General features: G+C 38.3%; 1 protein-coding gene across 7 annotated transcripts in view; it reads right to left on the reverse strand.

Moving 5' to 3' along the window:
- Positions 1–7,454: 7,454 nt before the first annotated feature.
- sh3gl2a (SH3 domain containing GRB2 like 2a, endophilin A1) overlaps positions 7,455–25,393 on the reverse strand; it is a 37,482-nt gene continuing 19,543 nt past the window's right edge. Inside the window, exons 2-11 of one of the 7 annotated variants that reach the window (XM_020628790.2) lie at positions 18,316–18,384; positions 17,116–17,188; positions 16,570–16,713; positions 15,649–15,782; positions 15,382–15,540; positions 14,265–14,368; positions 14,027–14,142; positions 12,513–12,527; positions 10,191–10,202; positions 7,455–10,082 (exon numbers count right to left, since the gene is read on the reverse strand). In XM_020628790.2, the coding sequence (XP_020484446.1) occupies positions 9,886–10,082; positions 10,191–10,202; positions 12,513–12,527; positions 14,027–14,142; positions 14,265–14,368; positions 15,382–15,540; positions 15,649–15,782; positions 16,570–16,713; positions 17,116–17,188; positions 18,316–18,384 (1,023 nt within the window). In that variant the 3' untranslated portion in view covers positions 7,455–9,885. Of the gene's footprint in view, positions 10,083–10,190; positions 10,203–10,270; positions 11,903–12,341; positions 12,354–12,500; positions 12,528–14,026; positions 14,143–14,264; positions 14,369–15,381; positions 15,541–15,648; positions 15,783–16,569; positions 16,714–17,115; positions 17,189–18,315; positions 18,385–25,393 lie in introns of those variants that run through there. The other 6 variants (XM_065957317.1, XM_065957321.1, XM_020628792.2 and 3 more) reach the window with 6 other exon arrangements.

A 25,393-nucleotide genomic window follows, 5' to 3' on the forward strand; every position in this document is an offset into this window, starting at 1 on the left:
TTTCAGTTGCGAAGTTTCAGATCTCTCTATGTATGAATTATGATTTATTTTTAAATATGAAGGATTCAATCACTAGCTCTAAATATTTCATCTCAGATATGTGGATAAAAAGGTAATTTGACCTTCAGCACTGCCCTGATTTTAACCCTTAAAGGACAACCCTAAATACACCCTTAAAGGACAATTTCCTCCAAAGAAGAAGAAGCCGGATCATGAAAAGTGAGACCGACACACACACACACACACACACACACACACACACACACACACACACACACACACACACACACACACACACACACACACACACACACACACACACACACACACACACACACACACACGGCCCAGCACATTAATTGAGGTAAAAAAAAGTGAAGATTTGTGGCGTTATTTTTACACACATGCACTGATTCTTTCTTTCTCTTTTGGATTGCCGTGTATAAGCCTGAGTGACAGAGACCCTTGTGGGAGGCGCACAGCTGGTTTTAGAAGTGGATTCAGAGCCGGAAACAAACTTCACTCCCTCTCAGACTGATGGACAAGCATGGCGTCAGACCCCCAGAGACCCTCACGGTATTATTAACAAATATTCAAGAACACACACACACACAAACACACACACACACACACACGCACGCACGCACGCACACACACATGAGAACAGTTCTCCCTGCTAGCACTTCCAGGCTTCTCTCAGTCCCGCCTCCTCTCTCTCTCTTTCCTCCCTCTGGCTCTCTGTGCGATGGCGTAGAGCTGCCTGACCTGTCTTACTGCCTCGTTTGTCATCCCCAATCACTGGCTCTTTGAGCGCCTCTGACAGACGGGGGTATTAGCTGCCTCTGTCTAGTGTTGAGAGCTGGGCTTTCCTGCTGAATAGAGAAACTATGTATGAACGCCACAGGAAAACATGTAATGACACACACACTGGCACACTCCCACCAACAGCTGCTCCTCACACTGACTGTGTAAGTGTGTGTGTGCGTGTGAGTGAGTGCCTGGTGGTAACCGAGGGGTAACCCTTTTATAACTTCATCTTTATATTGCATTTAAAACATTTCTTTACGACTCTTCATTATTACTTCATTTAACTTTCTTCTCATGTCTTTGTAAAATCACCAACATTACACTGTGAAAAGGATTTTGTTACAAATACTGTTCAAGTGAAATGTTTTAATAAAAATGTCTAAACCATAGAACATTTTTGGATTAATAGAATAAATTTTTTATTGATAAGTTAAACTGATTAGTTGAACCAGCAACAACTTTGACATCTTAATCTAAATGCTCTAAAAATCTAACATCTGATAATTGACTAAAATAGATTGAACTATGCATCAAAGGGTGGCGCAGGATGGCCTGGGCATTTTACCCCATGCACAGAGGCTCTAGTCCTCAAATCAGGTGGACTGGCTTTGACTCTGACCCGCAATGCTTTGCTGAACGTCATTCCCCACTCTCTCAGCCTCATCCTCTATCCATATGTCCTCTCCTCTTAATAAAGGCAAAAAAACCACCCAAAAAACATTTAAAAAAAAAAACAACAACAACTATGTAACATTTAAAAGTTCTGCATAGGGACACTTTAACTCAGTTTGTAGAGCAGATGGCCTGTGTACAGCTCACAGTCCTCTTGCACTGGTTGGAGGTTCGACTCCTGGTCTTGATGCTTTAAGACTGGAGACTTGCCGCAGGGCTGTTGTATGAAACTGCTTTAATTCTAGGTAGGTGTACGATTAAAAACCTTGACATGTTAGATCTAAAATTATTGAGACTGACATCTTGATTTTGCAAACATTAATTGAAACTTTTAACAGATTTAGTGTCAATGACTGTTATTAGATTTTTGGTCAAAGTGAGTTTTGGAGTCATCTTTTGGCCTGTTTTTCTTTAAATGATACACCCAGTAGTAAATGCATTACCTTTTCCATGTGTGAGAAAGTAGTAGAACCAGTTTGATGCTCTGCAGGTCGGGGGGGGGGGGGGGGGGGGGATATCTGAGTATGATACGTTTTTGTTTCTCGCTCAATGTGTGGTACATGTCTGTAAATGGTGTGGGTGTCTTGTGGTCTGCTGCGGTTTGGGGTTGGCCAGAAAGCAGATGCAGCCTGCCATTCATGCATCAAGAGCTGTGGCTGATTCAAGTGTCAGATATGATGGAGTGGCTTCCAGTTTAAGCTTGCCATGACTGGATGTGGCTGAGCGGCTGACTGAGTGCGCGGCACTGCTCCTTTTTTACACACACACACCCAATGAATCGTTGAAAACAGCTCCTTCACACAAGTCAGTGTAGCTAGAATATGGACTGAAATCTTAGGTGCTCTGGTTTAATCACAACATAACCCTTTTTAAAACGCATTTAAGCCACTGATAAACAATCAGCTGTTTTAACAGACCTGTGTCAACAGCAGTCAGGGATCATTTGGCGTTTAAACACAACAGAAGAAGTAGTTCAAAGTGTTCAATGGTTATACGTGTGTCAGTGAATGTAATACTGGACAGACAGAGTGTGGGCAGACATAATGGAAGTGAAGGATTTTGGGAAAATGAGCTGCAGCGTCCGAGCAGGCCACCCACCAGGAGAGACTCTGAGGAATGCTTTTTACTGGATTGCTTGTCTCATTGGCCCCCCTCTCCCCACACCTTTCTCTTTAGACCTACACACAGTGTTTTTGTATAAGTGTAAATGTGCATGTGTGTGTGTGTGTGTGTGTGTAAGTGTATGTTTGTGTGTGTATGAGTCAAAGGCATCTATACAATACCTACAGATGAACATCTCTAAATGTGTGTAGTCATCGTGTTTTTGTTTGCCAGAAAATTTTCCACATGCACCCTGACCACCGGTGTTGTGGTTTTATCCTTTTTAATGAAAAGGATAGGACTAATTGAACAAAGACTATAAAAACATTTATTTTTTTCTTATCACAATTTGAGTTAAAATGATCAGTTTCTTAGTTGATAAAGAGAAAATAAATTGTGCAGCAACTATTTGATAATCGTTGGATTCCTTGATAAAGATTTGTTATAAAATTCTAATAAAATGGATTAAGTGACATTATTTGAGGTGATATGCAGATTTGTCAGATTAGGTCTGAAGAATAAAAGTGTGAAGCAACTAGCATAACACATCTGACTTAACTTATGATGTTGAATTGCATTGTGGGTAATGCAAGCAAAAGAAGGCTAATTAACAAATGCTTCTGGTTCTACTGGTTTATACATATATACATATATATATGTATATATATATATATATATATATATATATATATATATATTGCTGTCAGCATTAACATTTTAATACAAAATGAATTAAGATGTTAAATGAATACATTAATTTCTTTAATTGTGATAAATTGCATGCTATATTGTCGCTTTAGGCACACAGTGGATACGTCTCCCTGTAGTCACAGTGATGGAAAAGAACGACACGGCTCTTTGAATGTCTCATCTCACTTTAAAAAACTCTCAGACAGCTCAGCTGACCAGCTCCAAAGTAATATCCACCTTATGACATCAAACATTTTATTTTTTACCGTTCCTTTTAGCTATTTTTATATAGTTTTTGATTCTTAACAAGTTCCTTTTCCATGGTAAAGTAAATGCAGTAATCTTTGATCAACGAAAAGATTTTGACTTTATTTCAAAATAAAAGCAGGGTTGAATTTAAATGGAAAGTAATATGCTCTCAGCTTAACACAGTACAAAAAAGCCTAACATTTTTTATTTTTAAATGCTAAATAATTGAAATTCAACATGCTATTAGAAATGCATTTAATCCCGATTAACTATTGAAATTTTGCGATCAATAACGATTAAAATGCCCTTATATGTTTTGACAGCCCTTATAATGTGTGTGTGTGTCTCTATACTGTCTATAGTTGTGTATGTGTGAATGGGCATTCTTAATTATTTAATATACTAAACACTAAAAATATGAGAAATAAAATGTTAGCTTAATGCTAATAAAAAAAATCATCTTCAGCTGCAGCTCGGTATCCTGATTTCATTTATTGTGACTGTGAGTCTTGAAACGGCCTGTTTCACACAGAGCTTTGTTGTTATTGTTTTTGTGAGACAATGACAACAATGTGTCAAACCTGCAGAGAGATAAGAGAAAAGGGAAACGAGGAGAGTAAAGTTCATTTCCTTGAAGGTAGAGCTGTAACTAAGCATTTTAGTATTTATTTTTGGATTTACCTCTCCTCTTTGTCTCATTTCATCTTAAATAAATGATCTTTGGGTTTAGGACTGGACGTACACCTAAGGAAGAGAATGAGAAATAAGAGACCCTTTTTATTCAGAATTCTGGAAGAAAAAGTCAGAACTAAAAAACAATGTCTGAAGAAATGAACATTAAGAGTGCCTCGGAGTGTTCATCTTTAAATTTGATTTGAAACAAGAGGTAGCCTCTTGATACACCTGATTAACACACATTTTTGTGAAAAGTAAAAAATGTAAAACCTGAAGCTGGAGAAAACTTAACCAAAATGTTGGCCCATAAAGTGGCAAAACTTTAGCTTTTACTTGATTTTTTCAGTCTTTTGTTTTTCTTCTTAACTCCAAATATCATAAAACCAACCGTATGAGCAGTTTGGACATTTTACACATTTTACAGTGGTTGTAAAAAAAATCAGCTTTTCCTTAAGCATACCTTTGTGGAGATGTTTTATTCCTACTGAAAAATCTAAGAGTGAAATGACAGGAAATATCAGCAGATTTATATATGTCTGGCAGGTTCTTATCAATCACTTTCTCAGTGACTTCCTCCGGGAGAAAAGGACAAACTGGACTGCTGGATGTTACTAGCTGTAGATTTTCATTTTTAAATCAGAAACTAGAAGTGTGAAAAATGAACCCCTTTTAAAATGTATTTAACCTTTATTTATCCAGGTTAGTCCCGCTGAGATTAGAAGTCTCTTTGTGAAGGGAGACCTGCACAAGAGCAACAACAAAAACACTCAAACTCACAGTACACATTTCATAACAAGAAAGTCATGAGCTAAATGCTACAGGATGTTTGGATTCATAAGGACGTGAAAACATTCAGGGTAACTTCTGCAGTTTAAAATCAGACTGTATGGTTGTTCCAAGCAAAAGATGCAGAAAACCTAAAAGCTTTTTTTCCCCAAACTCAGTTCTTCCTTTGAGAGCAACAAATTGCACAAACGAACAAACTGCAGATTCCATCCTTCAGAATGAAAAGAGAGCATAAGGTAGCCTCGAATAATTCTCAGAATAGCTTTGTGAATGAAGACATACCAATGTTTTAAAACATCTTATACTGTGATAATGATATCTTACTTCTATATATTTTTTCTAGCTTGGCATGTGATGATGATGATCATCAAGTCAGAAGTAGCAGTGAGCAATAATTCAACACGACTAATGATCAGAGCTCCTGTGTTTTTACTGATTAAAACAACAACTGTTTGACAGGACACCTACACACTAACACCACTAGAGAGCGCTTTCCTTCTGGTGTCAGTTTGCAGCTGAATGAATGAGTCAGATATATGGCACTGTTTCATCAACAACGTTTAGCAGGAGACGCCCTGTATCCACAATATCCACCTGTACACATATGACAATGCCAGTTACTGTGGTTAATTTAAGTGTTTGTGGACTCATCTCACCTGCATTATGTCAAACAAAGTGCAGGCTGTGTCTATATTTGCAGTTATGTGTGGAGCAACAGGCCACAGGGTGTGGGACTGTGACGGTGACATGCTCTGATGCTGTACAAAAGACCACCATGTCCCCCTCAAAACTGGACCAGAGTCAACGTAGCAGAGTGTAAGTGTGTGATGTATGTTTGATGTATGTCTGTGTCTGTGTGTGTGTGTGTGTGTGTGTGTGTGTGTGCAGCAGTGCAGATGCAGAGTTGGGGTTAAACAGTGTGCATGAAGACAGGGTGTAGCCAGATTGATAGTGGTGACAGATGATGGGTGGAGACCTTAAGGTATCATGTCTGATGATAACTGTCATACAGTTAAAACCACAACTGGCTTATCAGATTGTCAAACATCGTACGTCTGTGCGAATGTACAAGAGGCAGAATAATCACACTATTTATCACTGTATGTATTTTTGACATTGGGTGGAATTTTGATATGTTTTGATCAATATTTTCAGCCTGCACCTTGATATTTATATTTTTGCATTCTTCGTATTTGCAAACCTTTGCTTTCCTCTCGTCAGATAAACGTATATCTTATATTGTTTAATGTGCGATGGCTTTGCAAATTTCCCAATATACCGTCAGTGTGCAAAACATTAGATTTTGGCGCCATGTAGCATCTTAAATGCAAACTGTTTGGGAATAAGTGACTAATTTAAGTTCACCAGAACATCCCAATTTCCAATTCTTATCAGTTCATTTGACCGATAGTTGCAATTCAAGATTAAAGTAAGGTATAATTAAAGTAAAAATGTTCAATATTCACAGATATATTGGAAAATAAACTTTATTCAATACTTCAAACATTAGATATTTGTGTTATGTATGGCTTTACTCGTCAAACAGTTTCCATAAATAAATAAATATATCTTTTAATTGTGAGTCCCAATACTACATGAATATACGGCATTACATGTAAAGATAATAGGCAAGGACCCCTGGTTGTGTAATTACATTAATAATATAAATGTATTATTGCTTCTGACACATCATCCTTATTTATATACGATATAAATTATATAATTTTGAAGGGATGGAGCTTATTTCAGCTATACTTTATATTAGTGTAGGTTTTTATTTGAATGTCTCATTTGTTAAACAACGATGTCATGCTATGTTAATTAAAAACATTTAAAGTAGAAAGTAACAACGATCACTGTGACATAAATAAGTCTCACAATGAACTGTGGGAGAGTAATTGGTTTAATGGAAAGAATCCATATCCAGATGGACAAATCTAGACTTCTTCAGGACTTGTACTTAACACTAGTGTAGAGCTTAAACTTTGTTGATTTACAATATTTACTACAGCTTTACTATAATTCTTTATTTGTACAGGTCATGTAACGTTTGAATTGTATAGCCCAGCTTACACATGATTATATATCGCAGAGCCTTTAACATGCTCAAAGCTGAAGTCATGCGTTTGATAATGTTGCACTAACAGGATGACTGATACATTTCAGCCTGCTTTGGTGGTTTTCTTACCTGACCTATTTTGTGTCGGGCTGGATTCTTGCAGGATGACATGAAAGAATCCACCAGTTAAATGAATAATACATTCTTCTTCTTGTTTTACTAAGCCAGGTCCCTGCTGTGTCTTCCCCACATCTTCAAAACAACAGATAGAGATGGTAGAGAAGTTGAATAGTTAGCAGGATATTAAACCCTTTAAAAGAAATATGTTTTTTTATGATAACAGATTTCTACATGCCATATTTTTGGTTGGAGCAGAGTTGTGTGCACCAAAGTCGTAAAAAAGTCCCCAGGACAATAACTGTTTCTCTGTATTTATTTGAATAAATTACATTGACTTATCACATTTTTTCTTTACATCAAGCATACAGTCTTAGAATCCAGTGCAAGAATAAAAGAAAAACCCAAACCGAAAAAAAAACAAATGAAAGAAAAAAACAATCCAAAGACAATCATGTGCAGCACAGAGAATCCCTCCTTTCACGTTGCTTCTGGATAATATACTGTATATATACATCTATACTGTAAGTGTATACTTTTGTCACAGTTACAAAAATAAGATACGTTACTGTAGATGCGGGACTATACAGACAAGGTGAAAACAAAACACAGAAAAGCTGTACAGTCCTCATTGAGGGCAAAAATACACACGATTGTTAAAAAAAGTGAAAGAGAAAAAGAAGGAAAGAATTGTGTCGCCTTGAAAAAATAAATAAATACATGACCTTCAATCTGTACTGTGGTTCTTCCCCAGCCAATGAAGTGTACTGTCTGATAAAGTTGTGCTTCCCTTAAAAAAATAACACTTAAAATGGGATATCAGGTTTACTTTGCATCGTTTATTGTTAATCTACTGAATCTGATGAATTCCAATATTAAAGAGACATCCATGTTTGTTTTAAATGTTGAACACTGTCAGAGAAAGTACACCGTTAATACCTCAATATTAGAGGTCCTCTGCATCCCCCGGCCCTCTGCATTAATACATGTACAGTATGCAGACCCCTCCCCCCCATAAAACAAGCACAGCATTACTACAAGATGGGTGTGAAAACAGTAACCGCTGCACAGATTATTTTGCAGAGGAGATAATACATTTTTTTTTGACATCGCTGAGGAGAAAAATGGGAGACATAGTGTTCGGCTACAGCACATAAATACTCAGCTGACTAAAACATGATCTGTAATAACTGAGAGTGGTTTGATTTCTAGATTTTCAGACAAAGATGGGGAAAGAATCCCACACAATACCGCCTACACCCTACAGCCGATGAAGAAAAACAAACACAATGTGTAATCATCTATAACTATCTGAGATCTTACATGAGAGAAAAAAGGTAAACCTGCGACTGTGATCCATTTTATGTTGTAGAAATGTTTTTTATTTTAGAATAAGTTTCAAAAACATTTCTACTGAGACAAAAGAAAAATATGACTTCTCATTCTGTTCGGCCATTTGTGGACTCTTGGCTCTGCCTAGTTCCCTCTTAATCAATGGCTTATAGACAGCTAAACTACAGAGTACTAATTGGACTAGTAGGGATGCAGCAACGCCTTCGGCTGCAGAGAAAACAGTTGCCCCGAGGAGCATTTAAGTCTTAGAAGTTATCATTATATCACAATACATCGACAATTTGTCACACAAGCTGCTGATAAGATACACGTTGGAGGATTGAAACGTATCATAGTTTTCTTACATCACTTCAAACAGGTTAAACTGCACATTGTTGTGTTTTTGCAAATCAAGTCATCACTTCACTAATCACTGGCTCAGATAGGTAATGTCACATACGTAAGAATACACTTTGTTTCCTCCTGATAAAAATACCAAAGAACTAGAGATTGCAAGCTTCACCCTGACACATCCAACAGATTGACCCACATTTACCGTCTTCGAATCTTGAAGCTAAAACTGAAGTTGATTCTTGTTTTTGTTCTTTTTTTTGCAGGTAACTTTGGTATCTAAATCACTCACGCACACATATTGATATGTCAATAATAAAAATGTTGGTAATCATGGGTTTTCTTTGTCAGTAAAGATGGTTCCATTGTCAAAAGTCTGATAAATCAAAAGCTGACAGACATCCTTTGGACAGAGTTTTTGGGCATGACGAGTGCATAGTTTCTTCAGAAACTGTCAAAGCATGCCAAAATACAAGCACTGTTGAAAAGAAGAAGGAATATTCAAAAAAAATATCCGCTCGACAAACTTTTTATAAGATAAATGTTAAACACTTGAAACCATGCTTGACCTAGAGTCTCTAACAAACATGAAGCACGTGGACCGATTTCTCTTTTTCTAGTATGTGAGAGAGAACATTTCTATCTACTGTAGAGGTTTTTCCACAAAGTACAGTGAATGAGAGAAAGTGACTTTTTGTTAAGCTGCTCTGATAAACTGATGAAGGACTGACAGCCAACGTAAACAGAGACAAAAGCCGGGACAGAAGTTGGATAAATAACTATAGAAGCCTGAAAAAACCTCCTGGGATAAAGGGCAGCAACAACATCAATGCAGATATTTGTTCATTTGAAGTTTCTACACTCAATTGATTCTCGTCAATCTTTGCTCGATATCATGTTGTTGCCGTTTTGTCTCCTCTAAAGCAAAGTGCAGGTGGTTGTTAGGAATGTTTAGGAAAAGATTACTGGGAAATACTTGAGGGAGGAACTGGACACTTGGATTCATTTCACCATCTTTTCCAGACACAGCTTGTATTGGTGACGTCCTAGTGGGGCAGCGGCACCAGGATATCCACATAGTTGATAGGGAAGAAGCCCGAGTTGCCGTTCAGCATCCCCTCATACCAGTTATCATCGATCTTATTGGTCAGGGTGATGATGTCGCCCTCCTTGAAGCCTAGCTCACCCTCATTCTCAGGGTCAAAATCGTAGAGCGAACGGCAGCAGGGCTGGTCCATGGGGGCTGCAGGAAACAGATTTAAAAGAGTTAAAAGAGCGTTCAGAGGACACAAAATGTTGCATATCCATTTGTAATATAATAATCAGGAGATAAGCTTGTACAAAGGCTCACCTGGAGACCTGGCTGTAAAGGGGATGGGAGGGTGGAGGAAGCAGAGAGGAGGAGAAAAGTGAAAGAGACACATAAAATATCAGCGTCACTAAATATAATATTTGTTTTAGGAATGCTGTGTTTAAAGGAAAAGTTCTTCAGTTTGGGAAGATTTCATTCTCTTCTTTGGAGTACAGTAAAAAAAAAGGATTGATACAATTCTCATATCTGCCTGTTAAGGCTACAACTACTTTAGCTTAGCATCAAGACTGGAAATGAGGCAGCACTGGAGTAAGGCCGAAGGAAGATGAGCATCGTTTTTTTTTAAAGGAAGTGAGGGGGTTAACATGATTTCCAAACTGGCCAGTTAGTCTTCCTCCTTGTAATCCTTGTTAGAGTTTGTTTTTGACTAATGCTCATTTTTGCCCCTTGTGGAAGCTCGGTATAAACCACCCTTACAATCATCTTTCTCTCAGTTAGTCTTGATCTAATAAATGGGAATCAAACCAAAGACTGACTTAATAATAATGGACCGTGCTGTGATGTCAACATTAGTTTGATGACTGCCTTTTTGAAATCTTGAGTTTCGCATTTCTGGAGCCACAAGTGTCCATGTTTGGACCAGAGGGTGGCGCTGTTAAGCAGCGAGAGGATGACAAACGCCTCGTTAAGTAAATGATTAACAGTCTTATACCCGCGGCTAATTCCCTAGCTGGCAAATGAGCTATTTGACACTTGCATTTTACACAGGATGACATAGATGACCAGATACTATAGTATATCATAATATAAAGCTAGAATTTCACTCATTGAAAAGCTTGAGCAACAACTTTTTGTTACAAAAACCTCAGGGAAAGCCTCAATATCACATTTGCGTGAAATAATCCTCAAACACAGCCAAGAGGGAGAGAGAAGAAGAGAAGTTCAGCGACGGGAGCAGCTGAAATGACTGTTAGTAGACAGCTACCTGTCACTCAAAGCCCCTAATGATGCATAGCTTCAGGTATTAATTTCATTTAAACAAATGGTATTAATGGAAAACATGGAAATGTTTCCTGTTTTTTTTCTTACTGGGCTGTAAAAATGTTTGACTTTGCTATAAATAGGGGCATCTTAGTATGGGGCCTGATGGAGATAAACTCACTTTTTGAGTCCGCCTCAAGTGGCCATTTGAGAACTGCTGTTTAATGCTGCCACAAATTTCCCCCACGGGGGATCAATAAAGTTTATCTTTATCTTTATCTTAATGGCACTGGTGATAATTTTGGGACTAAACTATTATAGGCAACATGCTGCGGCTCTTTATAACCCTCAAAGATATTCCAGCACATAACCCCATAAAAATGAGAGCTGAGTCAGCTTTAAAGGTGCTGATAGGTGGATTTCCCAACCTTTTAAGTCTTTTTGCTAAGCCCACTGGCTGTGGCATTATAATTTGCATCCAGAAATGAGAGACATTTCAATCTTATCTAACTTAAGAATATTAGTTAATAAGCTCATTTCCCAAAGTTCTGAACTTGTCCTTTAAGAATAAAAGAAAGATTTAACAAGGAATAGGGTCAAAAGAGAAAGCAGGGGTTAGACAGAAACAGCACTGCAGAGGAGTTGCACTGCGAACAAAAATTCAGACAGAAATACATTTCCACAAATCGATTAAAAACCAGATAAAAAATAAGAGTGATAAAGAGATTTTGCATCCCTTCCCAGTCACTCTTGCTCACCTGGAGATCTTGCTGCAAAGGGGACAGGAGAAAAACAAAAGTGAAAAACAAAGCATAAGTGGTTATGTTTCATAGTATTTTCTAGATGGATAAATGATGGCGTGATTGGTCAGAACAGTTGGCGCTGAGATGAAGAGGTCAATAAACAATGTGAGGAGAAACACAAGTTGGAAAACAAATGAGAAGAGAGAGGACACCAGAAGAGGAATAAGTGGACAAAGGAGAAAAAACAAATGCTGGTCCTTGAAGCACTCCATTGTTACTTTAGGTCAGATGTTCTTTGTACAGTGAACGGACAGCAATTGTTTTTCTGCTGTTGTAACACATCATCAGTGCAAAAATGTTCCAATGAAAAGAGAAAACGGAAAGATAGATGGTCAAACAAAAAGAAATGGTGACGTGATGGAAGAGATATTGTTGTATCTCTCTCCAGGGGTTTACTTTGCCTCACCTGGAGACCTTGCTGCAAAGAGGGGGAGAGGAAACCATACGAGGTGGAGGGAGGAAAAGAAGACAGTAAAACGTGTTAAGTGTAATGAAAGGATGATGTTAAAGAAATTAATTCATGAGCACACAGGTGGAGAAACACACTGACGGATAAAGTTTTGACCTGCATGCTCACCTGGAGACCTCGCCCCTGAAAAAATTCACAAAAAACATAAAGAGAAAGAGAAGAGTTCACAGTTGTATTAATTTGCTCTGGATTGGTGGAATTTCTGTATAATGTAGGTAATAACTGAAATGTAGGGAAATCACGCTGGAAAAAGAAAGATAAAATTAGCAAACAAATAAATACACTGTAAATTCTCAAATATCTGCATTTTCTTATCTACACCAATTCATGAAAGCATTGTAGTTTTTTGATACATGTGGAGAAATTGCTAATTTTTGCAAATTAGAAGCATGGACTGTATAACTTATGGACAGAGTGCAAGTGACGTCACCCATTGGTTTCTCAAGAGTAGCTTTGAAGCTTAATGATGGCGGTTGCCATGTTAGAAATGCTGTCTCAACTAAACTTTCGTTCCATCTAGACACAAGCAATGAGGTGGAGATGAGGTGGACCTTAAGCCTCCTTACAAACAGCTACAACACGTCCACTTGCTGTCAGCCAAGGGACTGCAGATGTAAAATTAGCCTAACGCTAACTCTGGTGCAATGCATCAAATGGTTACATTTATGTTTTAATTGCACATTGTCCATTACAAATAAAGTTAAATTGAGATTGGTCACACCCCTACATAACTCTTATCCTTCATAAAATCAACATGAATGTGTAATAAACAAAGTTTAAACCCCATCAAATGCGTGCTGTTTGGAAATGGGCTATTTGTACTGAATTGTTTTTTTTTAAACCAGGCTGTAAACATGTTTATTTCTGCTGTAAAAATTGATAATTTAACATGTCCATTTAAAACATGTATGTGACTTCTGGGGCTTTTGTAGCCAGGAGCAAGTGGATGCCTGATTAACTGCAGTTTGTTTTTTGCCCTTCCTCATTTGCTTTATTTTTCAACACCTGAGGTTGCTGCTTGCTTAAAAGACCACTTGCAGTTGTTGTCTTTGATGTGAACTTTGTGTTGTGTTATTCTGCATGTTTGTCAATGCTTTAACTCGCATGTCTTGTCATTTTTATTTTAATACAATACTCCCTTGATTATGATTGACTTATCCCTGTAGCTGTGTCCTGTTCATGCAAACATAACAAACCATCAAGCAAGTTTTCATATTTTTTAAATTCAAATGCTAAATGTCAGTAGTTTGACTTTGAGAAATCAAAGTAAAATGTAACGGTTCATTACAGGAAGCTATGAGTGTGTTGTACTGATTCAAAATGCATGTACACTGTTCATGGATTAACTTGACAATGCGATGTATAAGATTTAAAGCATTTACTTAGCTATTATTTGAGAATTTACAGTAAAACTCAAAAAGAAAGAGGAGCTTGTTAAAGGAAAGTAATCGTATATTTGTAGAAACTAGCCCAGAAACTGTCCTTTACAGATAATTACCACCACAATTTGATTTTTCTGTCTTCATATGGGATTTCCAAATGAGATTCCACATTTTATACAAAGCACCAGGACTAGTTTCTGGACCTGTTTCTGAGCAGTGAGGTTTATAATCAGGTCTCACCTGGGGAGCGGGCACCGTGGATGCCTCCATTGTGGTTCTCACTGATGGAGAAGTCCAGAGACGTACGCGGTTTAGGAGTGTACTCTTTCCTTGGTTTGGTACTGCAGTCCTTTATCCTGTAATGAGAAAACACACGAGTCCCTTAATGCACATATAACAGAGATTCTACATGTCAATATAAATGCATTCAATACATATATTTGAGTGAAACAGAAAAACAGGATGTGAAGATACTGACCGTTCGTCAATCTTACTGGAGAGCTGTGTGAGGATCTCAGCAGCCCGGCTGTGGTACTCCACTTGAGCGTGGACCAGTGCAGCCAGCTGGCTCACCTGCTCAATCTGTGTGTGAGATGTGTAGGATCTTATGTTTAAACTGAATACAGCAAGGTGATGTAGAGCAAGATCTTAAAAATAGTGACTCATAGACTGTTTCAAACACAAAGAGTATGAGACTGACAGTTCCTTCTTGACCTTGGAAACCTCAGTTGTCAAAATAATCATGCCCTGAGGTTCAAGAGCAGCTGTTATCATTCTTTTAAAACTTTGTGCACTGAGAACAGCTACTAATGGACATTGTGATAAAATGTTCTCTGCAAATATACAGCATCAATTGACTGATAGAAGTACTTTTAGGGGCCACTTAGGGCAGAAAAACTACAAACTATGAAAAAACAATGACTCATGCTTTAGAGGAATCCCTATAAAATATATTGTAACCTTTAGCTACAGCAGGAAACGTCAGCTTTCAATGAAGTCAGGCTTAAGGCATCCATTCATCCATTTCATTTTTTCTGTGTCAACTTCACAAGTTTTTTAATTGGATTTAAATATCTTGATGTAAAACCGTCTCCAGTTTGAGTTGCTAGGGAAACCAGGGCATAGACTTTGTGGATGTAAGCTCCATGAGCCCAAAAAGCAGAGTCAGTCAAGAAATGCACTAAATCTGCATTCCTGCTAACAGCCAGCAGGAGGCAGCTCCATTGGTAGAAAAATAGGTTTCAGGTTAAACAAAGACCTTAAATGTTAACTCTAATTTTATAATTTTACTTAATTTGTCTCATATGATTTGTTTTATTTCAGCTACAGTAAAATAAAAATAGATAATAAACCAGGACATTCCAGGGTGTGTTGACAAGTCGCTAACACAGCATCCAGTCAATCTGCTTAGAGTTAAAAAAAAAATGTGTGTCGAAGAGGACTAAAGGAATAAGTTACATAGCTGGAGATAATAAATAGCAGAAAGTGCAAGGCAGTACAGTAAAATTTCACCAAAAACATGAAAGAATGGCTGTCACATTCTGATATGGCTTGCAGGGCTAAAAGACAAGTGATCAGAGAAAAAAGATACTTACATCACTCTCCAGCAGGTTAAACATGCTCAGCTCAGCAATCTCCTTTGAGTCATCAAATTTCTCTAGTGCTTGTTTAAGCTCGTCCTCTGTCACTTTAGCCTGGCGCTTCTTCTTATAATCAAAGTCCAGACGGCGGCCCTCCATTTTCTTCAGGTGATGCTGCAAGAGGAGGCCAAAGATTTGAATCCAAACACTCAACAAAGAGATGATTTTGATTCAAATTTTTTTGTTTGTTTTCTGTACCTCTACATAATTCTGGACTCATACCTGAATCTCCTTCAGATCTTTTTCATGCAGGTTCTGCATTGGATCAATGAAGTTCTGCTTGACCTCCATGTCCAGGGCGTCCTTCACCTCTCCGAGCTCACGCATGGCTTCCCCAGCGTCGATCAGAGCAATGCCTAGAAAAATAAAAACACTTTTAGTCACTTTTAGAAACCACTCACATTACAATGTCAGGGTAAACTTTTGGTCTCTTTGCACACATTTTCATTAGAACCTTATTTTAAAGCATGTATTTATCTTTATCCTTATTTTATTTCCTTTACATGTGAACTAAATAACAAAGCAAGCTGTCAGCATCTTGTGTGGAAGACACACTCAGACATTTTTCACATCATTGTCAGGGCTGCACAATAATTCCCGGTTTCATCGTTATCATGATATGAACCTTCCCAATAAACACATCTCCAAAGTCGGAATTTATAGCAATAAAAAAACAAAACATTTTAATGAAGTCAAGCAATGCTTTCTCACTCAGCATTTGTATGTTCCACCTTTTGTATGGAGGCATGAGTATAATGTTCATTCTTTTAAACCATTATGATGGAGTCAGATGAAGCTTAAGCCATAAACTACCCTTCGATTTATTAGTGCCAAATTAGTGAAGGAAAAAATGGATTCATGGATTTATTTTGGATTCAGGAGAAACAGGTTGCACACACTGGTATCATATAGAACATGAACATAAGAAGGTAAACAGAGTTGACTGAGTTACAGCTAACATGTGAATCTTTATTTGTTATTTATCGTAACTTATATCATCGTCGCAATATCGAACAATGTAGTCGCACATCGCATATTTTTCTCATATCATGCAGGCGTAATTGTTTTTGCAGAACACAATTAAGCCTATAGACATGATTTATACTTCTCTGTTTCTGTGTTATCATATGTTTTGTAGCTTACCAAAGTTAGAATCATCTCCGAGCTCCCTGCCAAACTTCTGCATGGACTCTCCCAGGATGGTCTCGGTCTGTGTGTAGCCCGGTCCCTTCTCCTGACCCCGCATACGATGCATGGAGTTCATCATGCTCATCTTAGCTCTGGTGGCTGTGAAGGAACAACACCCATTAAACCAAACAAAACTTCACCAAACTGTAGTCCTTGTAATGTATATGTAGGGAGAAGATGAAATTCACTTTCATTCATTGATGCATACCAGAAGTACAGCTACAAGTCAGACATGTACTGCATTTACATCTAATCCTAATGCTATCTACTGAGGCTAAAGTATCCCAAACTTGTAAAGAGACAGACTTTTCTTCTGACAAAGCTTGCGACTCTGTAAAGTTATACGCATATTCATAGGTATAACTTATAAGTATGTCACTTTTTTAAATGTGATGATGCTTTAATTTAAAGATTTAGGTATGAGAGACACCTGAGACATCGCTGTAAAAGAAATCCAAACAAAACATCACATTATCATGTTTCATAGCTGGTGTGTCTCACCTGGATTTGGCTGCAGATACTCAGTGGTCTTGGTCATGATGTCCAGCACAGCCCGAGCCGTGACGTCCATCCTCTGTAGAACACAAAGCAAAACCCAACATGAAGAGGGAGACAGAAGCTGAAGATGCAGAAACAACAGCTGATAGAAGATAAATGGATGACAGTTTGTGACAGAGATGAAGACAAATAAATCGGCATTAGAGCAATTTTTGGATCCGTGGAACCTGTCATCTAATAAAGAGATAGAAACAATAAAAGTAGCTGTGGCTTTGTTCTGCAGCGTGGGTGGGAGAGAGAGTCATGCTAAGAGCTGGCTGTGATTGCTTTTATTTTCTGATTTATATAGACAAGGCACTACAGCTCTGCAACACTATGCCTTTACTAACAACTAACACATTAACACTTACATAAAGACACCCATGCAGTGTGGATGCATAAATCTACGTAAACACTCACATGTACATAAGACTATACCTCTTACTCAGTTAAGGAAATGCATCAATATACTTTGAACTAAAACACACACATTAGGAGGACACAACACCTTATGTTGTGAGATTAAAAATAGTTGATAAGTGTCAAATCAACCCTCAGCGGGATCTACAAGAATACATCTCTTAAAAATATAACCAATGAGGCGCACCAGTAGCCTAGCGGTTGGTGCGAGCTCCCCTCCTGAAGAGGCTTCAGTCCTCGAGAGTGGGCGTCCCGTTTTAGAATCCAACCCGTGTCATTCCCTAAGCTCTCTTTCCCCAATTTCTGAACCTATAAACTGTCCTTTCTCTACATAAAGTAATAAAAGCACCCCCCCACCCCAAAAAGAAATATAAATAAACAATACAATGAAAGACCTCCAAAGGGTTGAACTGCATCTTCTATTGGAAGCCCATTTTCTCCAAGTTTATAACAGTTTGCATTAAACTTCAGTGTAACCACAAGGAGCAACATCTCTGTTGATTCTTTAGGTAAAGACTTGACCCTTCTTAAGGTTTGCACAGGCCTTGTGAAAGGTTTAATCCTAATAGGACACTCTGGGTGTACGTCTTTATGAATTTGTTCTTCTTATACTGTGCATGTAGTTACCTAACATTACAGCAAAAATGGTTTGTCTTCTTGGATTGGAAAACATTTTTTACAAACATTTCACATCCAACAAGCTCTAACATTCAAAAGAGGTATGATGGAAGAGTCCAGTCTTGCCTTTTCCATTTCAGTGAAGTCCACATCGAGCTTCGTTCCTTCGGCACCTCCGACTTTCTCACTCACTTTCTGCAAAAAAAAAAAAGAACAAAGAGAAACAACACGTTACAGGTGGAAGCATTCATTTGTTATGTTGATTGATTTATTTAACCAGAAAGGTCCCATAGAATTATGATATCTTTTCTGCCCGGTTCTTACTGGTCAAAATGGGCAATACAAAAAAGGGTTTAGTGAGGGACACATCATACAAAATACACAAGAATGAACCCCAGGAGCTAGAGAGAATCATGCCGTATAATAGTTAATTTTGAAAGACTTAAAAAATAAACATTAGTCTTTTAGTTTGACAAAGCGAATGATGAAATAGAAAGCTGCAAATTACAGAATCTCCATTAGTATTCAAACTACACATGGAGTTTTTGCTGAAATTCAACAAATTAAGAATTTCTTGCAGGTTACAGTTTTCATTTAAGGCGTCAATCGCAAAATGAAAAAACAATATCTGTATATCTTTTCATAAGGTTTGTTTTTTAAAACTGTAGACAGATCTATAAGATAGAGAAAATGTGTGTATTGTAATAGAAGAGTGCTTTAGTACTTGTGTTGTGGGACCCAGACTGTCTCCTAAACCACACTGTCATGATCTCTCTGTTTAATGAAAGGCAATGTTAAACAACAACTACACAGACACCAGCTCGACCTTGAGCTTTGTATAACACAAACCCATTTCACTGGTCAAAACACTGCCACATGAACCTCATCTCACTGTGACAACACGGCTGCTTGTGGATTAGTAAGTCAGGAGTGTGTTGGTGACCTTTAAACAAGCGTCAACGGCCCTAATGCAATTAAACTGGCATTAGAGTCATATTAACGGCCGCCCTGTGTCTGTAGAAGTATTTCTACAGAAGTTTATGATCTTATTGTTACTTTATTTCTTTTTAGCTCTTTTGTTTTATTAGTTGTATTTCTTAACTCAATCAATCACCTGACATCAGCTCCTTCCAATTAGCTGTCTATTTAACCTGCAAGATTTCCTGTCTCTCCCTCTGCTCTCTCATTGCCAGCTCTGCACCAGTACTGCACTCTTACTCAGCCCCACCACTGCAGAATCCACCTGTAGGCTCAGACTGTGGGGGTTTAAGATATCATCCCATCACTCCTTAAATTCCTGCATGTAAGTAAAACAGTGGGGAGTGATTCAGTCGGAGCCTAGCCGTCAAACACAAACTATGTTCTGCTGCAGTAAATATTTTAAATGATACAAACATGAGTTGTCTGACTGAAATAAAGATAAGTTTGTGTAGCAGAAATGTGTTCATAATTTTGTGTCTCCTTTAACCTCTCAAACCCTGAACTTTGTGCCCATGTGAGAGAATATTGTCGATATATTTGTACCTATACAATGTCATACACTCCTATCACTCGTTCTAGGTTGCACATAAATGGAAGACTATCGTTCCTCGAACATATAAAAGTCAGGCCGCTTATTTAGCAATGGATGGGTTTTCTCCTTCAAAGCCGCAGCAGAGAAGGAGATCAAACAAGAGAAAGAGTAGGGCTGCAAACAGCTACGAGCAATGGTCCTTATGGCTTCAGACATGGCACACAATGTGCAAAGACACAAACACCGAAACATAGAAATAATTCCTCTGGGCTCCTGTCAGTCTGTCTGCTGATAATTTTTGCAGCTCTGCCACCATCCAACCTCTCTGTGATGTAACCAGACGGCTCGAGGGGGCAGCAAACTGACGCAACCAGGCCAGACACGAGCCTCAGAGGACGGATTGAGGGAGGGAGAGAAGCTTTCAGGGAACGTCACAGCGCGTGACTACAGAATCCATGAGAGCTAAGGTCAGAGGAAGCAGCCTTACCTTGAGTCAAAGACTAAAAAGTAACACTTTACATGAACTTTTCTGACTGAATGTGTGAATATTACATTTTATTGTATATTTTTGTTTGTTTCTGTGCTCACTAAAAGAAAAAAAAAAAAGAGGGAAGGCACAATAAAAAGAACCAGAAATTATGAATTAGACTACATTTTTCAGACATAACGGGTTGATTTGTGACAGAAAGAGCAGAAGCCTAAGCTGGTGACAGCAGTTTATGCAGCTAAGACTTCCTGAGGGTCTGTGCTCTATGAGTCATCTTCACAAAGTCTCCTCTGATCCCTCCACTGAAACAGCTCAACATTTTGACAGCAATGCAAGAATACACTCAAAGCTCCACATTCACAATCGTAGTAGGAGTCACATATCCTGTCATATGTTTCACCTACACATCATTAAAATAACTTCAAATCCTCCCTGAGCCAGTTGCCATGGAGACAGGTACCTGCCCCTGCCTGGCTTGATCAGCTGTACGTGTCGGCAGGTTTGACTTCTTGTTATTTCTCTCAACACAATCCTGTCACAGCAAAGATGATGATTGTTTTTGTTTCTTTTCCAGTTTGTTTTGTTCTTTTATTTAGTCTGTGGTTTGTTTGGTCTTTGGATTCATTTCTGTTTTTTCTGAGTGTGTGCATTTTCTTGTTATTTTATTTATTCAGTTAGTTAAGTTGAAAATGTAAAATATGTGCTCTGGTCTGAGACTTTGAGGAGCACAACTGTATTGAAAAAAAGAAAAGAAATGGGGGAAATAAGCCTCATGATGTGAAGTTCCCCACCTGTAAGATGAGCAGACATGTAAAGATGGAGGTGCACTAAACAATTCATGCCCATGAAAAGAAAAGTCGAGTGTTCTTGTTAGACTTGTTCCATGTTTATGTATGTGTAATTCTGAGAGCCACAGCTGCATCACCTTTAGCCATGTCTGTAATGACACTTCTGTTGTTCATCCAAGCTGTATAATCACACTGTACTGTTTTACACCTGAGGTGAAATATGACCACAGTTACATGGAATGGAAACCTGGTTTCAGATGCATATTCTAGATATATATCCACATTACGTGAATGTACAATAAACGTGGCCTCCTTTAGGATAGATAGAGGATAGAAAATGTATATAAAAAAACTGAGGCACTCACGCACGCATGCACACACGTACACTGGGGTCGACAAAGACTTAATGAGTCATCTGAGCACAGATACTTGTATTTCAATTTCACAAAGAGAAAGATAACATGAGAAGGAGTTTCTTCTACATTATACATTATATTCAGTTGTGCATGGTGGCCCAACATCATTTTACATTATTTACTGATGTTAAAGAATATTGCCATTTATTCTATTTCTACTGATTAATACGGAAGCGTATTGCATTCATGTGGGGGATTTTTTTTTTGCCTGGTTTCTTGTTATGACGAAATCTTTATCTCGTTATTACGAGATAAAGATCTCGTTATATTCTCATGAGCTTGTCGACCTAGCGCAGGCATCTGAAGGTGTTAAGGTTGTTCAGACAGAAAGCAAAGCACACTCTGAACTACTTGACATAGCAGGATCGGTTAAATAGATATGGTATGCTTCACCGATATAAAGTCATGCATCTGAATTGCATTCAAGCTGGCTACGTGGTGTCTCAAGATACGCTTAGGCATTTACTGAAAATACTTACTGAAAACAACTGCGGTGCCGGAATCGCCTGCTACAGTCTTTATACTGAAATATTGTAATGAGCTGCCAAGATGCCAACAAGATGTTTATCTTGTAATAACGAGATCTTTATCTTGTTATAACGAGATCTTTTCTCATTATAACAAGATCTTGTAATAACAAGAAACCAACATGAATGCAATACACTTCCGTAATGGTTTTATAACCTTGGAGAGGTGTGGGTTGACCTAGTTTTGTTTCCATAATCTTACACTTCTTGACTTTGAATTGAAAAAAAAGTCTGAATCACCAAACTCGTAAAATAAGCTTCTGATACTCTTAATGAAAAACATACACACTGCAGTGTGCACCTGCATGATTCAAAGACAAAAACTATGCTGCAAATGATCTATTTAGGAGAACCTATTTTCTTTTTTTTTTTAACTTTAATAATGGCATCTAATTTGTGCAAATTGGTGCTGCAGCTAGCAATTACTTTTGCTTCTGATGTCCCTAGTAATTGATTAACATTAAGCACGACATAACATTTTTTGAAAATATGCTCAGACAGACGGTCCAAACACTAAAGATATGCAGTTTATAATAATAAAAAAAGAAAAGAAAAAACAAAGTAGGGCAAAAAAACGAATTTATATGAAGCTGGGAGTTGAGAATGATTGGTGTTTTCATTAAAAAAACAAACAAACAAGACACAATGTTGGAAAATTTTGGTTTAAATGAATCCAAAGGCATTCATGGAAATCTTAGCTTTTTGGCCACCATTTTTTCTGAAAAAGAATTCTGAGACCCTCTGAAACGTAGACAGTTGCACATTTTTGACACTTCTAACAGCTTGTTCACAGGGTGATTAGACCTATTTTCAAAATTGTTTCTTCATATATCTTCAATTTGACAGATATCTTATGTGCTGAAGCACATCTGATCCCTAATGGAAGAAAGCTCTAGCAGTACTTTTGAGGGTGAATTGAAAGCCTATCAGAGTGGGAACTGGCAGATGCCTGGAGTGTGCATTCAAACTCACCTCACACAGTGTCAGACCTCTAAGGCCAGCCAGCTCTTATTTCTCTGTATGACACTGTGTCTGTCCAACATCTATGACTTCTCTATCTAGAAGATGAAGTGAGTGGAGACAGTCAGAGTCTGGGAAGTCAGTTAGCTGTTAAGCTAAATGGATGAAAAACAACTCAGTCAAGCAGCACCCGCCTGTGGGAATATGTGCATAGCTTGGCAGGGGTAAGAGCAGCTGAATGAATAAAAATGAGCTCTTGGTGGCTGTTGTAAGTGGAACAGTTCTGCTGCTGCCGCCCATGGCTGCTGTCACCACGTGCTCAGTCCCCAGACACTCTAAAGTGGAGAGCAAAGACAGCCTTGTTGTGCTTTGCTGAGAAATTTGGAGCGGTGATGGAGGGAAGATGAACACAAGAGCAAACAGATACAGCTTAACTATACAGCACGTCTCAACCAATCAATGATTGGTCCTTCACCTGCAGAGACACTCTAAGTTAATGTGACCGATTTCAGAGCCACCAATCTCACCTAACACCAAGGAAATCAACGATCTAAAACCACTTAGTTCCAATATCTGTCCCCCACATAACAACCCCCCTCTCTGTTTATCTCTCTACCCATCATTCTCTCTCTTCTCTTCCTCCTCCCTGCAGGGGAAGGACACCACAAGGTGAACGGAGCAGCAGTGTGAAGTGAACCTAACAGGGATGAGTGTAATGCGCAGTTGGCTGCTGGGAAATAGCAGCAGTGGCGTAGATGATATGTAAGCTGTGACGTCACAGACTTGTTCGTCACATCCAGAGCCTTCCTAGTTGTAAAGTCTGGAGAGCATGGATGCTGATATATTCAAGTGTATGCTCATGCAGCTGATTTGTGATTCGTTTTGAGAGGAAATGCAGGAAAACGGTTTCACTGCAGAGCTTTGGGTGTTGTTGTTTAGATGGCAGATTTAATGTTCTAGGCTACTTCTGATTTTATTTAATGATCCCCTGCAGACACCATTGAAAGCAATAAAATCAGACCTATAAAAATGATTTGCACAATATGATTTTTTCCATTTAAAACATACACCTACAAATTCTTAAGAACATTACAAAACCATCATTTATGTATGTGCACATTTGCTTCTGTCAAAGGTAAAGCTGTTGAAAATAAGTCCCTTATACTTCCCTCACAAGCTTTAACATTAGACTTGTGATAGCTGAAAATTAAACAACTTGCGTCCAAACAAGTTGTTCTGTTATAAAATCATGTTTGTATAGTCTAACATCCAAAGTGAGCACCTTTCCTTTTTGGCAGATGGACATGAAAACAGCCTTCTGGTGTCAAACATACATGTGTCATTCAACAAAGAAAGGCTTATGGAAAAGTTATTTAAGGATACTATCACAAATCATTATTTTAACCAGTATTTGATGGCAATTTTAACAGGTGCCATGTGAGGCTGTTCTCAGCTGAAGCAATGAGCAAAACGGTAAATTCAGCATGTTAACATGTTTGCAATGATAATGTTGATATGCTGATGATAAGCAGTTTACCATGTTCACCACTTACTGAGGGTTTATTGGCATCCAAACATCAATCAAATTTCAGTAAACACACCTCAGGTGAGGCTTATTGAATAAAAGTAATTATTGGTATTTGGTCACAAATCCCAGTATTGGACAGTCTTGCTAGCAGTTCTGTTATGGTAACAATGACATGACATGTCCATAATTGATGTCTGTAAGAGGAAGGATACTTATGCCTACGATGCATCACATAAGGAGGCCAAATGGTCTCCGCCATCAGAGGTAGGTAACAGAGACAGAATTAGGGAAGATGGCGGCAGTGTGTAACAACTGTGTGTATGCAATTTTTAACTTGATGATGTCAGGCCAGCACATGAATCAGTCCACTTGGAACCAAAAAGTATGATCATAATGTATCAAATAAAACCAGTAGTAGGACAGATGTTCATAAATATAAAGCAAAAATAATAACAAAGAAGACCAAAGTAATCCACAGTATTTCAGAACAAATAGGTTCTGTTCACATTCAGATTCAGATCTCTGTCCTTACTTTCCATTTTCTCTCCAACTGGCGCCCATGTTAGCCAAAACAGATCAGATTAAAGATGCTAAATGTGGAAAGGCAAAAAGCCCAGTGATAGTTCCAAAGGCTGCAGGGCATCCTCCCTCCCTCCCTCCCTACTCATCTAAAAATGCCTTGCATCACCACACAGGTCAGACAGCAGAGTGTTTGTCCTAACATGCTCTCCTCGTGATTGTTTTTAAGGACACATCCACATCCACATCCTCAGATGGCCGGCTGTCACTAGCTTTACAGATCAGGTCAGATACTTCCGGAGGTTCTTACAACCACTGAAACTCAAGTCATTAATCAATCTTAGCAAATCAATTCAATCTGGATTTATTAAGTGCTGAAGCCAGGATGCTGAGATCAGGAAGAGGAGAGAGATTTGACCGATAAACAGCTAAAAGGTTACATCAGTTGTTATGAAACATTTCTTAC

This window comes from Labrus bergylta, chromosome 1 (assembly GCF_963930695.1).
Source record: "Labrus bergylta chromosome 1, fLabBer1.1, whole genome shotgun sequence".
Lineage (NCBI taxonomy): Eukaryota > Metazoa > Chordata > Actinopteri > Labriformes > Labridae > Labrus > Labrus bergylta.